A 15,127-nucleotide genomic window follows, 5' to 3' on the forward strand; every position below is an offset into this window, starting at 1 on the left:
GCTGAAATAACCAAGGCTGATGTTCATACAATGCAAATATTGGTTCAGATGGACTTTGGAGGAAATTGAATATCTGCATATATATAACAGCGTAGTCTGTACAGTGCTATGGAAAGGGAAGAGCAGAACAATACAAGCATGCCAAGTGTCTCAGATGATGCGACAATTCATTCTGGAGTTTAATGAATGCATTACTCCAAGGTAACAGCAGACAATAATGGCGATAAAAGCAGCGGAGGGAGAAGGTGGAACAGGATTTACAATTACATTTAAGGAACATTTATTCCCTATGCGGAGATTTTAGACAGGTGAGGGGTTCCTGCTAATGGAGGACACTGAATGACAGGAGATGACGCAGCGCCCCCTGCAGCACACCGGGCGTCACTGCATAACACACAGAACTGGAGGCCGCTAAATCTAATAACATTTTCAAGCCTCACAGCACCCAATATATCATCTAGTATGTACTTTGCATTTCCTTTTAATCTGGAGGAGAAAAAAAAAACTTTCTTTTTTTTCTGTCCGCTCCTGCTTACTGTTTAAAGGGGTATGTGACTATTTCAAATAGTTAAATTGACAAGATCAGAGACATACACCTTAACTCCATTAAAGATTGGGCTCATTCTCGAGATTGCTGGGGCTAACAGCAACTGTTGGAGCACCTACCAATCGACAACTTTGGTAATAGAATAGAATGGTATTTAATGGAGAAATGCAAGATTCTACCTCTGGGCAAGAAAAATGAAAATTACATCTAGAGAATGGGAAGAATAAAACTAAGCATCAGTACGTGTGAAAAAGACTTGGGGATACTAATAGATCACAGACTGCACATGAGTCAACAGTGTGATGCAGCAAAAAAGGCAAAAACAGTTCTAGGATGTATTAGGAGGAGCACGTGAAGTAATTCTCCCCCTCTACTCCTCCTTGGTCAGGCCTCATCTGTATACTGGGTCCAGTTCTGGGCATCACATTGTAAAAAAGACATTGAAAAAAACTGGACCAAGTTCAGAGAAGAGCTACCAGGATGGTGAGCAGACTGCAAACCATGTCCTACGAGGAACGGTTACAGGATCTGGGAAGGTTTAGATGCAAAAAAGAAGACTGAGAGGAGACTTATTAGCTGTCTACAAATATCTGAAGGGCTGTCACAGTGTAGAGGGATCATCATTATTCTCATTTGCACATGGAAACACGAGAAGCAATGGAAGGAAACTGAATGGGAGAAGATACAGATTAGATAACAGAAAAAAACTTTTTGACAGTGAGGGCGATCAATGAATGGAACAGGCGGCCACGAGAGGTGGCGAGTTCAATGGAAGTCTTCACACAGAAGCTGGACAGACATCTATCTGAGATTTAGTGAACCCTGCATTGAGCAGGGGTTGGTCACAATGATCCTGAAGGTTCCTATTCTATGAAGTTTTCTACTCTCCACAGTAAAGAGAATAACTTGTGATTTTGCGAAAAGTTTCAGTCTGCATTCTTCATTCTTTCATTCATTTTCAAACCCTCCCTAATGTGCAGTTTACGTGTTGATCAACATTTCTGTTGTGGGAGTGTCCCTCTCTGTAATATATGCTGGAGGTATCTGTGTATCCAGGGTACTGCTGTCTTCATCAGCACAGCTTCTATCCTCCACTTATGTTTATGTGCTTTCCTCCCTTTCTATAGCCCATTTTCTCTGCCCTCCTGAGACTGTACATGCTGTCTCCCCTTTCAACACTGAATAAATCTATTTAAAACATACCAAACTACTTCCCCCACCCTGTTGCTATTAGTAAAACTGAGAAAAGGAAGGGTGCAGCAGAGAGAAGTCAAAGCCATGAGAAAAAAAAAAACAAACATTATTGAGATATCTGCCCCAAAGTTTTCTTCCTGGAAGGAAAGCAGCATTTCAACATGTCAGAAACGCTCCAAGTGCATCGTTCCCATGTAGGCCAATTATCACCCAATTATTCTACTGCACTTTATTATTCTATTGACCGCAGACTTTTCTGCCATATTTTTCATTTTATTCATCATTATATCACTTCTCGTCCTCTATTTATTATACTATATAGGAGTCGGGGGAGGGGAGGCATGAACAATTGTCCTCAGCACACAAGTCTCTGGACAGGCACTTTAGACAGAAATTATGGATTATGGTAAAAGATAAGACCAGAGGTAACGACATCTGGGAACCTTTCCCATGGGTGAAAAGTATGGTGGGAGTAACGTGCATATGATGGGAGACGGAAGGACGTGAAAAATGAAATGTCAGGATAGCATAAACCTCCCCCTGACAAAATGCTGGACCCCATCATCCACCCCCTTCTGTAATGGGGCCAGCAATCGTATGAACCCAATAGTTCAGAAGCGTTACACCCTGTATCCAGATAATAAATATTTATAATATATAGAAACTTCCATCATTTAGTCACAGTCGTAACTTGGAACGTTGCCGATACCATTACGTCCGCTATCACAGTCCCTGCATTGGTCGTCAGTCCTGTAAGAATATTCTTGCGGTTATTACTAATAATACGATTGCTGTTACTGTCATGCGGACGTCCTGATATTTCTTCTACTGCAGCAGATTAATAAGGATTCTGTACGTTCCTTTACTTCTGGTACCAATTCCTGCTCTCGAAGCAGAAGGTGTATTCATGATACAATATACAGTAACTGATACATAACAGTATATACAAATATCACAAAAAAAACCTCGCTGAGTGTAAAAACACAGAAAGAGGTCAAAGAATGTATTTAAACAAACATATCAAATTTATTACATCCAACAAATAAAATATATCCGTTCAGAGTAGCACTAACAAAGCAGGAAAATTGGGGAGTAATAAACCTGAGTAAAGCAATGGCACCAAAAATCAAGTGGCAAAAGTAGTAATAGAGAACTATCATGACATAAATAAATAGACATGAAGCACCGTAGAGGTCCATAGGGAAGCCAACCTTGCATTTATGCTCCAATTGTCCTATAAAGGGTATCGTGCTCTAGTGACGGAGCTTCAATGCAAAAGATTACTGCAAAAAGGTGCTATAGCGCATGTTGTACAGATAAGCAGTGAGTAAATAGTAAAGTGCATGTGCCGGACTATAAACTCACGTGGTAATAGTAATTAGCGCTCTGTAGCGCTATAGCATGCAAACATAAAATATGAGAATTGGATTGCATTACTGCACTAGAAATATGGAAAACTGAGAAAGTTTAGCGCATGAATTAGCCAATTTGTGTGTACCTGGCAGCCACGTTAAGGCGTTTCTCGTTGCCAGGACCTAATGCTAATCCTCTCTTAGTCTACATCTCTCTGGGAACCTAATATGAATCCTCTCTGGACTAAAGTCTCTCTCTTATGGAGGGGTAGAATCCTGCACCGTAGCCTTAGATGTTTTTAATTGCAGCAGGATTCTACTCCTCCACAGGGGTAACACGTATGGCTAAACCAAGACGTGTAGATGCACCACTGTGCATGTAGCACTTGTGTTCACAGTTAGTCATCATTTCCATAAGAGAGTAGCTTGCAAACAGTGACTTTCTAGCCATTGTTAACTACAACAATCATCATCCCTGCATCTGCATAGAATCCTGGGAATAGCAGCAGACACAATAATGGAGAGGACCACTCTCTGCTGTAAGTGCTGCCTCTGTACGGAGCGGCTCCCAGGCAACATTGTATTATCCAGACCTATAAATATTTCCAAGAGTCATAAGAGAGACAAACAGTGATCCTGTTCCAGGTTATAATAGCGGCCATTTCCAGCACTTACTGATGTTTGATCTGGTCTTACTATTTAGATCTGGATGACAAAATCACACGTAGTGCTGGAAGAAAAACCAAATACTGTACGAGGAGAGGAAGTAAGGCGGTGCAAAGACAACTGTAAGCCAGTGAGGAATTATAGAACTAGATCAGAAAGCTTCTAACTACAACCATGCAATGCAGGGAGGCCACCCAGAGACCCAGCCGCCCCATCCACTGCCCCAACGTACTCAATCACTCTCCTCACTGATAGATCAGATAATGCTGCCATTAAAGTCTATGGAGAAGTAGAAAGGCACAAACACAGAGTCTGGTGTTGCTGCTTTCTAGTAGGTGATTACCTTTCAACCGTTCTGGATTCACAGCTACACTGCTCAGTTCTACTGTATATTGTCCTCCATGATGATGCTTTCTATTCAGTATTATTTTTCTTACGTTACAGTTGACTTCACAGCTACATATTGCTGTAGAAAGCCTTCCATGATTCTTTCTAGTAACAGTTTTATCTTACCTCAGTGATGGATTCACAGATACACTGCTCAGTTCTACTGTTTAATGCCCTCATCTTGGTTCTGGCTACAAAGTGTTTTTTTCCTCATGTTAGAGCTGGATTCACAGCTACACAATTCAATACTGTGGTAGAATTACCTCTATGATGAATATTTATAGAAAAAGCTTGATCTCACCCTAGCTCTGGATTCACAGCTGAACTGCTCAGTACTGCTGTATAATGTCCTCCATAAGGAGGCATTTTTAGTGTTTATTTTCCTCTCGTTAGTGCTGGATTCACAGCTACACCGTTCAGTACTACTGTATAATGACCTTCATCCTTACTGCTGATTCCTAGTAAATGTTTTATCAGGAGACCGAAGCATCAGTGCACACAAAGGCATCAGATTACAGCTCCTATTGAAGTCTATAGTGTGTAGAAGAGGGTGGAGTAGCACGGAGGAAACATGCTGATTTCTAGTAAACTTATACACTCTTCATCCATATGGCCACACAAGACAAGGGGGAGCTTTACAATTTTCTTTTGTTAGTGCTGTATCTGATTGCAGTAATTGCATAACGAAGATCTGTAAAATGACTACACAGGAGCTATGGGAAACCACTGCGATGTGTGCCTGATGGTGACAATATGACCGGACACTAATGAGATCTGGAGCTGGCTATTAATGATAATTTGTTCCTTGTTAAACGAGGCACAGGCTCCAGGCAAATTACAAGAAATGACGTATACATTCAGCTTTAATTATCGCTCGGTTCCCCATGTCTCAGGCCTCCAGGTTCTGCTGTGATAGTGAAACACAGTAATTACGCTGCATTATATTTATTCCTCAGGGCTCCGTGCATTGTAGTTACCGAGGATAATTACACGCTCTGTGTAAAATAATTCGCGTTACAGAATTATTGTGTCCTCCCACAAATCAATACTTCACAGGTTCAGGTAGTGTTATTTCTGAGCAGAACCATCGATCACATGCCAAATCCTGGTCACACACATAATGCCCAAAAGAGTGAAGGCTGCAACCTAGAAGTGGGGTCGGAAAGACAGAGGGACGCGCTGCATAGGAGACTGTTCACACCTCGTCTTCATGGGTTTTTTCCAATGCAATATTTTTCTTTAGTATAGTATTTCACAGTAACAGAAAAATTAAAGATTCCTAAAATATTCACCCGATGCATTTATGTTTTTCCTTGCTGTTTTTCTATTTGTGGTGCATTTAGAAAGAAAAAAAAAAAAAGCAGCATATTAATACTGTCAGCAGTTTTACTGCAGCTTTTACCCAGTGAGATAAAAAAAAAAAAAAAAAAAATATATATATATATATATATATATATATATATATTCAAACAAAAAACAGGGAGCACTCCATAATCTTGAATGTCTTGTGCAGTTTATTCAGACCCACATGTCTTGTGATTAAGACATGTGGGTCTGAATAAACTGCACAAGACATTCAAGATTATGGAGTGCTGCCTGTTTTTTGTTTGAATCTATGGACTGAGGATAGCCGGTGGACGGGCTCCCTGAAGGCTTTGCACCCGCAGATAAGTTTAAAAGCTGTGCTGTTCCTTTTATATCTCTCTCTCTCTCTATATATATATATATATATAATGAGAGAGAAATATATATATATTTCTCTCTCTCTCTCATTATATATATATATCTCTATCTATCTATATATAATAAGAGAGAGAGAAATATATATTTTTCAGCTTCCGTCACAATCCGTCGATTTTTGAGAATGCAGGATCCTGCATTTTCCCATAGACTTGTATTAGCGACAGATGGCCATCCGTTTCATCCGTGTTTCACTGGATCCTGCATAAAAAAACGGTCCGTTAGGCAGAGAAAACCTTCAGAGGGACGTTGTTTTCTGCAGGTCGGAAAATCGGTCAACGACGCAGCGTCGCTGCCTATGAAAAGCAGGAATCCAGCGACAGGTCCAGTCTTTTCAAAGAGAGCATGCGTGGAAGAATTTCCCGTCAGGGAAATTCTCTCTCGCTCGCTTTTTACTATAACAAGATATAATGTTAAAAATAATAAAAAAAATTCAAAAAAATACCCGCAATATTCTCACCTACTGGCGTTCCCGCGCAGCGTCACCGATGTTCCCGGCAGCTAGCGTTACTTCCTAGTAATACATTTAAAAAATCTCGCGAGACTGCGACTTCTCGGGAGATTTCGCAATGTATTAATAGGAACACTAGCTGCCGGAAGCATCGATGCACAGAAACGCCGGTAGGTGAGAATACTGCGATTTCTTTTTTTTTTAACCTGGTCTGTGTTGTGTATGAATTTTCGCAGCGGAAAACCGCTGCGAAAGCACATACACAACAGGTGCACAGAGCCTAGACGGGTGCGTCAGAAAGACGGGCCCAGTGCACACGTTTTCCACAATCTGCACAGGATCCGTCATTTCAACATCTTGACGGATCCTGTGTAGATTTGGAAGACGGAAGTGTGAAAGTCGCCTAATAGAGCAGAACTGCAGTGTAAAGCACAGGCGAGACACATGGCAGCGGCCTGAACTTCAGATGAGACAAAGGGGTACGGATTCCAGCAATACTCCCCTCAAATATTAGCATATGCTCAGAGAACCACTTTAAGAAATGCAAAAAAAAGCTTCTAAAATCAAGAAAAACTTAAATTTTCTTAACTTGATGTCTATAAAAATGTATCAATACTTTTCCAAGAGTAAATTTAATGCACCGAATATTTCTGTGCCGTCTGTCAGCTTAGGAGCCATATAGAACGACGGTGTCCGGCTTAGAGAGAAGCGAGACCAGCAAGAACCCAATCCCATGATAACAACGCCTCTGCGGCCAGGACTCTGTGAAATTAAATCGCACGGTTGCACGAAGGAGGAAGGGAAGGAGGCGCCCTGGCGCTCCTGAGGATTAAAGGATTCGAACAATTAGATTTCCTGGTAAATTTATTTATTTCTTCAAACATCCATTAAAAATAAAGAGCCAATAACCATCTGATGATCATAAAGATGTGAATCGGTCCTTGTGCAGTAATCGTCATATATACAGATGGAAGGATCCATACTGCACCGATGCACAGTAGCGTCAGGCCTCAGATTAGAGATTTGGGGAGGGGGTTACATGGTTTACAGAGCCCCCTCTAGCGTTTTTTTTATATTTCATGGCTGGAGTGGTGCTTAAAATCTAAGCCCCCGTCTAATATTCACCTGCCAGCATTTTCTCTGCCGCTCTGGTCCGTCTCCTGCAGTTTGTGACCTGTCGGCAGCCCCAGTGTTTGCTGGAGGTCACTAGTCATTTTTTGACTAGCACTTGCTTATACTGTGACTTCTTTACAACAGAGTATTTTTGACCTCGCTGCGCTCTTTTTAGGTCTTCAAGTTTCTTTGTGGTGTGAACAGGTTCCTACAGACTTGTTCACTGTGCAAGTAGCCCATGTGTTTTTGGTTCTGTAATTGTTCTCTTGTTTCTACAAGACTGGGGAGTCCACCACTCCTCGGTGGGCCATTTGCATTGTAGCTGTTCCATCCTGCATGTCCTCATGGATATTTTCTCTCTGAATCCTGCTTATACAGGTACTATACAGATGATCAGGTTATTAATACATCAGATAGGGATTATATACATTAGATAGGACTGCTCTATTATGGGTATACCTTGGCGATTGGTGGAGCAGCTTAATATACATTTTTTGCAAAAAAACGTATTAACTAAATACCCTGTATTTTTTTCATTTTTTGACTAGCACTTGCTTATTTACTGTGACTTCTTTACAACAGACCTTTAAAATGTAAGATTTCGTGAACATTATCATTCAATCCAATCAGGGAAAAGATCTTTGGGGCTTTTAAGGCTATGTTCACACTATGCGGTTTTTACCGCGGAACCGCTGCGATTTTGTCGCTGCGGGTCCGCAGCAGTTTTCCATGTAGTACAGTACAATGTTACCCTATGGAAAACAAAAACCGCTGTGCCCACATTGTGGAAAATCACGGAAAAAACCTCGCGGAATTGCTGCGGAAAAAAAGAAGGACCATGTCACTTCTTTGTGCAGAATCGCAGCGATTCTGCACCCATAGAAATGCATTGATCCGCTTACTTCCCGCATGGGGCTGTGCACACCATGCGGGAAGTAAGCGGATAATGTGCGGGTTATACCCGGGGTGGAGGATAGGAGACTCTCCTCCAGGCCCCGGGAACCATATTTGAGTAAAAAAAAAAAAAGAATTAAAATAAAAAATAATGATATACTCACCTCTGAAGTCTCAGCGCTGCACGCGGCCGTCCGGTCTCAGGTTTGCTATGCGACCAGGACCTGCGGTGACGTCGCGGTCACATGACCGTGACGTCACGAAGGTCCTGGTCGCACAGCATCTTTGGAACCGGACCGCCGACTGCAGCGCCGAGGAGATCGGGACGTCAGAGGGTAAGTAAATAACTATTTTATTATTTTTAACATTACTATTGATGCTGCATATTCAGCATCAATAGTAGGGGTAAAATCCCGCAACGGAACCCGCAGGACAAACCGCGATAAATCTGCAGGGATAACCGCAGCGGGTTTGCCCTGCAGATTTATCAAATCCGCTGCGGGAGAACCCGCAGGACAGGACGCAACGTGTGAACGTGGCCTAAAGCATATGCAGGAAGGCACAATTCAGACGCAGAAACCTTGTGTTTTTCAGGACTTGAAGTAGTTAATTATCCACCACAAGGTGGTGAGTGCCGCATCTTTTTTCTTCAATATTGCACAGTTCACATGTATTCCCGCAACCTGGCCGTGCCTCATCTGTGCTACCTGCTGGCTCGTCTGCCATCCTGCCCTGCTCCTTGTGATCCACGTTTCATCTATAAACACCGGCTCTGCTGCACCATCGCTTCATGTCCGTGCTGCTCACCACCCAGACCTATGGCTTTGAGAATCCACCACAACAGGTGAGCGCGTAACAAGAACACATCAAATATTAATATAGTAAGAAAATATTTTATATATAATACGGTTACTCTGACGCTTTGGAGCATGGTACACTTCTTAATACTTCACAACTCTTACTCCATTGCTGTAATCAAGTCAACAAAGAGCTTTCCTGAAGCTTTTTTGATTTTACTGGGGACTGCTCACAATACGAGGCTCGTTGTGGATCTGCTAGATCTGTTTGTTTTCTTCATCTCCCACAATATAAGAAAGGGAATAATAAACTGTCCCTTGCAAATGACCCTAAAAACCAGAGTTGTATTGGACAATAAACAGGAAAACAATCTGGAGCTTTATTTAGCAGCAGAAAATATTTCATCTTGAAGGTCGACAAAACAAACCGCTATGATACAATATGGAATCCATAAACAAGCGTCCTGCCAAATACTGCACCCGCCAGAGAGGTGACCCCTGATGGAAAAAATATTTCACATCCCGCCGCAGCACAAGAGTGATGAGAACTCGTCAGCGACAAAGACAAATAAAAAATTGTGTGTCAGGGAGGAAGGCTGGAGGCGGCCGCTGCTCTGCGGAGGGACGGAAGCCGCAAACTGACCGCGGATTGTTAACCCGATACCATGAAAGTATCCTATACAATGTGTGACCAGTGTCACACCCTGCCTATACCATCAGCCAACGTCTGTGCCATACGTGACATACCCACCTGTGCCGTATACAATCAGCGTCGCCTCCCATGTGTACTGTACAGTGTTATCCTTCATGTGTACTGTAGATGATCAGTGCCATCCATATCTGTACCATATATCACCAGTACCATCCCCCATCTGTACCATATATCACCAGTACCATCCCCCATCTGTACCATGTAAGACCAGTCCCATTCTCCATCTGTACCGTACATGACCAGTATCATCCCCTATCTGTACCGTACATGACCAGTCCCATTCTCCATCTGTACCGTACATGACCAGTCCCATTCTCCATCTGTACCGTACATGACCAGTCCCATTCTCCATCTGTACCGTACATGACCAGTCCCATTCTCCATCTGTACCGTACATGATCAGTCCCATTCTCCATCTGTACCGTACATGACCAGTCCCATTCTCCATCTGTACCGTACATGACCAGTCCCATTCTCCATCTGTACCGTACATGACCAGTCCCATTCCCCATCTGTACCGTACATGATCAGTCCCATTCCCCATCTGTACCGTACATGATCAGTCCCATTCCCCATCTGTACCGTACATGGTCAGTCCCATTCTCCATCTGTACCGTACATGACCAGTCCCATTCTCCATCTGTACCGTACATGGCCAGTCCCATTCCCCATCTGTACCGTACATGACCAGTATCATCCCCTATCTGTACCGTACATGACCAGTCCCATTCTCCATCTGTACCGTACATGACCAGTCCCATTCCCCATCTGTACCGTACATGATCAGTCCCATTCCCCATCTGTACCGTACATGGCCAGTCCCATTCCCCATCTGTACCGCACATGACCAGTCCCATTCTCCATCTGTACCGTACATGGCCAGTCCCATTCTCCATCTGTACCGTACATGACCAGTCCCATTCCCCATCTGTACCGTACATGATCAGTCCCATTCCCCATCTGTACCGTACATGATCAGTCCCATTCCCCATCTGTACCGTACATGGTCAGTCCCATTCCCCATCTGTACCGTACATGACCAGTCCCATTCTCCATCTGTACCGTACATGGCCAGTCCCATTCCCCATCTGTACCGCACATGACCAGTCCCATTCTCCATCTGTACCGTACATGGCCAGTCCCATTCTCCATCTGTACCGTACATGGCCAGTCCCATTCTCCATCTGTACCGTACATGACCAGTCCCATTCTCCATCTGTACCGTACATGACCAGTCCCATTCCCCATCTGTACCGTACATGACCAGTCCCATTCTCCATCTGTACCGTACATGACCAGTCCCATTCTCCATCTGTACCACACATGACCAGTCCCATTCTCCATCTGTACCACACATGACCAGTCCCATTCTCCATCTGTACCGTACATGACCAGTCCCATTCTCCATCTGTACCGTACATGACCAGTCCCATTCTCCATCTGTACCGTACATGACCAGTCCCATTCTCCATCTGTACCGTACATGGCCAGTCCCATTCTCCATCTGTACCTTACATGGTCAGTCCCATTCCCCATCTGTACCGTACATGGCCAGTCCCATTCTCCATCTGTACCGTACATGACCAGTCCCATTCCCCATCTGTACCGTACATGACCAGTCCCATTCTCCATCTGTACCACACATGACCAGTCCCATTCTCCATCTGTACCACACATGACCAGTCCCATTCTCCATCTGTACCGTATATGACCAGTCCCATTCTCCATCTGTACCGTACATGGCCAGTCCCATTCTCCATCTGTACCGTACATGACCAGTCCCATTCTCCATCTGTACCGTACATGGCCAGTCCCATTCTCCATCTGTACCTTACATGGTCAGTCCCATTCTCCATCTGTACCGTACATGGCCAGTCCCATTCTCCATCTGTACCGTACATGACCAGTCCCATTCTCCATCTGTACCGTACATGGCCAGTCCCATTCTCCATCTGTACCGTACATGGCCAGTCCCATTCTCCATCTGTACCGTACATGGCCAGTCCCATTCTCCATCTGTACCGTACATGGTCAGTCCCATTCTCCATCTGTACCGCACATGACCAGTCCCATTCTCCATCTGTACCGTACATGACCAGTCCCATTCTCCATCTGTACCGTACATGGCCAGTCCCATTCTCCATCTGTACCGTACATGGTCAGTCCCATTCTCCATCTGTACCGTACATGGCCAGTCCCATTCTCCATCTGTACCGTACATGGCCAGTCCCATTCTCCATCTGTACCGCACATGACCAGTCCCATTCTCCATCTGTACCTTACATGGTCAGTCCCATTCTCCATCTGTACCGTACATGACCAGTCCCATTCTCCATCTGTACCGTACATGGCCAGTCCCATTCTCCATCTGTACCGCACATGACCAGTCCCATTCTCCATCTGTACCGCACATGGCCAGTCCCATTCTCCATCTGTACCTTACATGGTCAGTCCCATTCTCCATCTGTACCGTACATGACCAGTCCCATTCCCCATCTGTACCGTACATGGCCAGTCCCATTCTCCATCTGTACCGCACATGACCAGTCCCATTCTCCATCTGTACCGTACATGGCCAGTCCCATTCTCCATCTGTACCGTACATGGCCAGTCCCATTCTCCATCTGTACCGTACATGGTCAGTCCCATTCCCCATCTGTACCGTACATGGCCAGTCCCATTCTCCATCTGTACCGTACATGGCCAGTCCCATTCTCCATCTGTACCGTACATGGTCAGTCCCATTCTCCATCTGTACCGTACATGGTCAGTCCCATTCTCCATCTGTACCGTACATGACCAGTCCCATTCTCCATCTGTACCACACATGACCAGTCCCATTCTCCATCTGTACCGTACATGACCAGTCCCATCCCCCATCAGTACCGCACATGATCAGTGTCATCCCACATCTCTGATACTTAATGACTGGTTACAAGAAGGTCAGGTAAGGTTTTGTGGTTGTAATAAAGAATACACATTACTTAAGTCAGTAGCACAAAAAAAAAAAAAAAAAACCTCAAAGTCCTCAAATTACCCTGGACAGGTATGAAGGTGGATCTCCAACTTAGTACAAAGAAATAAAAAAATGTAAGTGTTCCCAGGTGGTGATTGAGCTGTATGTGACCGTATATCCGGGGTGTAACATGAGCGATGCTGTTGGGTCTATCAGTGCCTATGTGCCGTCGTCCTCCTTACCTGCGCAGACTTTCTTTTTTCTCATCCCTGGTAAGGCAGCCGTCCAAGTGACTGTTGATGTATTGCTCCAAAATGCCAACCCCACACACCGGGCACTCCACTGGAAGAGAAGAAAAAGGATAAAGATGAAAAAAAAAAAATGGAATAAGCAGCCAGAACCACCTATGGTATAAACCGGAGGAAAAGAGCAGGAGACAGGACAGAGACGGATTGATTTTTGGGCGGTCAGAGGCCATTTGTGGCACATCAGAAGCCACCTCGTAGTAAGAATTATAGGGCCACTGAGCCTGGGTGTTATAGCCACAGGTCAGCAGTTTTCATCGCAGGAGGCCGGGTTCTGAGACCGCCATCGATTATGACAATGAAGGAGTATTAGTGCCCAACCGATCCTCAGGGCAAACAGAGAGGTGCACAGACTCATAAGGAAAGTCTGCAGCTCCGCTTGTGCCGTTAGCTCTGCTCTGCTCCTTCACTTAAGCCATCAGTAGGAGTTCAAGGAGTCGGACCCCCAACAATTAAAACCTGTTAAAGAGAACTCATCTAATCCCCCTGAGCCTCCAAAAACTACCCCATTACCATTCACAACACTAGTCCTGTATCCCAATCATAGCCCGGACAATTATTGGTATTAGTGCAGATTCCACATTTTTATCACCATCCTCATCAGAAGCACTTTACCCCGACTAGTCCGGAGGGGCGTCTTCACCCACAGCAGTCCGACCTTACATGCTGGGCATGGCGGACATGTTCCCGAGTGGTCGAGTCTCCATGCCTTCCTGGGCTTGTGCTGTGCCAGGACAGAGCCGGGGTGAGTGCACCAAGCTTCACTCTGCATTAAGGCTCCACAGCCCAGAAAGGACGGACATCCAAGAGATTTCCAGTTAGTTGAGATGCAGGATTAGTGTTTTACAAGGTAATGGGGCGGTTTGTGAGGTTTGGGATTCCTTTGAAAAAAAAAGTTTCATTATCCTGCATAGACTATTTTTCAGCCCAAATAACAAATTAAGTGACAGCTGCAGTCCAGAGGAACAGACCGAGTTGTATGCGATCCTGTGGACTGCAGATGTCCCAGTTCAGAATAGTGATTCCCCCATGCTTTACACTGCAGCTCTGCCAGTTCTAATCCTTGCCCACGTGAGTCTCAGAAGGAAATCTACAATCAGCGAAGAAATGTTCGGCATGGATAGCAGTGGTGACTACAAGGAGCCGCCAGGGTGAACTTACCTTTCACCTTCACCATAGATGTGGACGGGGTACTTGGAGTGAACGCTTCTTCTGATGAACGATTCTTTACACCAGGTTCCTGTTTGATGGATTTGGTGGAGCTTGAAGGAGTCGCCCGACTGCCCTCCGCGGCGTCTTCAGCCCTCTCATTACCAGCGCTGGAGGATCTTCTGGATATTTTGGCATTTGTTTTCACCAGGAACTTGTCCATAGATTTGTTTTCCTGCTTTATTTCTTTGCCAGGGCATCCCTGTGGCCCTCTCGTAGCCCGCTTGGCTGTGGACGGATCTTGGGGAGACTGCGGTGACGAGTCCACCCGAGGCTGCGAAAGACGCTCCCTATGAATATATCAGATGGGATTATATGACAACAGAGAAGACATTTAATGCTCACAGCAAAACACAAAAAGTCCTACACTGAGGACGGTTACAAGACCCTGCACTTATTTTATGGCGCCAATACATTATTCTGGACAATTATTTCCACCAAAATCAGAGGATAGGACGACCTGCCGCTAATGTGAATGTATGCCTTCAGATACGGAGCACAGTTGGGGTGTCATGGAGGGTCTTAAATCCCACCAAGGAGACCATCTGCACAGAGTTTGCACGCTCCCTGTGTTTGCGGGGGGTTCCTCCGGCTACACCCCAAAGAGCTGCAGTGTAAAGCACAGAGGAGGGTCTGAGCTACAATTAGACATGGAAGACTGCTCCAGTCTACAGCCGACAATGTTACTGATGGCATCCGTGTCCTCATGGGGCAGAGGTAACAGGCAGATTGGAAATACCAGTACATGGATAGAGGAAATATGTGCGGCTTTACTGCTACATTCTGCTCCGGGAACATTTGGGG

The 15,127-nt window shown here is 44.7% G+C and overlaps 1 protein-coding gene across 2 annotated transcripts in view; it reads right to left on the bottom strand.

Annotated features, from left to right (window-relative positions):
- Positions 1 to 15,127, bottom strand: part of RAD18 (RAD18 E3 ubiquitin protein ligase) — a 190,757-nt gene that overhangs the window by 131,034 nt on the left and 44,596 nt on the right. For both annotated transcript variants that reach the window (XM_069736206.1, XM_069736207.1), the window contains exons 5-6: positions 14,276 to 14,613; positions 13,052 to 13,151 (exon numbers count right to left, since the gene is read on the bottom strand). In XM_069736206.1, coding sequence (XP_069592307.1) covers positions 13,052 to 13,151; positions 14,276 to 14,613 — 438 coding nt within the window. The remainder of the gene's footprint in view (positions 1 to 13,051; positions 13,152 to 14,275; positions 14,614 to 15,127) is intronic.

Source organism: Ranitomeya imitator, chromosome 8 (genome assembly GCF_032444005.1).
Source record: "Ranitomeya imitator isolate aRanImi1 chromosome 8, aRanImi1.pri, whole genome shotgun sequence".
NCBI classification, from domain to species: Eukaryota; Metazoa; Chordata; class Amphibia; order Anura; family Dendrobatidae; genus Ranitomeya; species Ranitomeya imitator.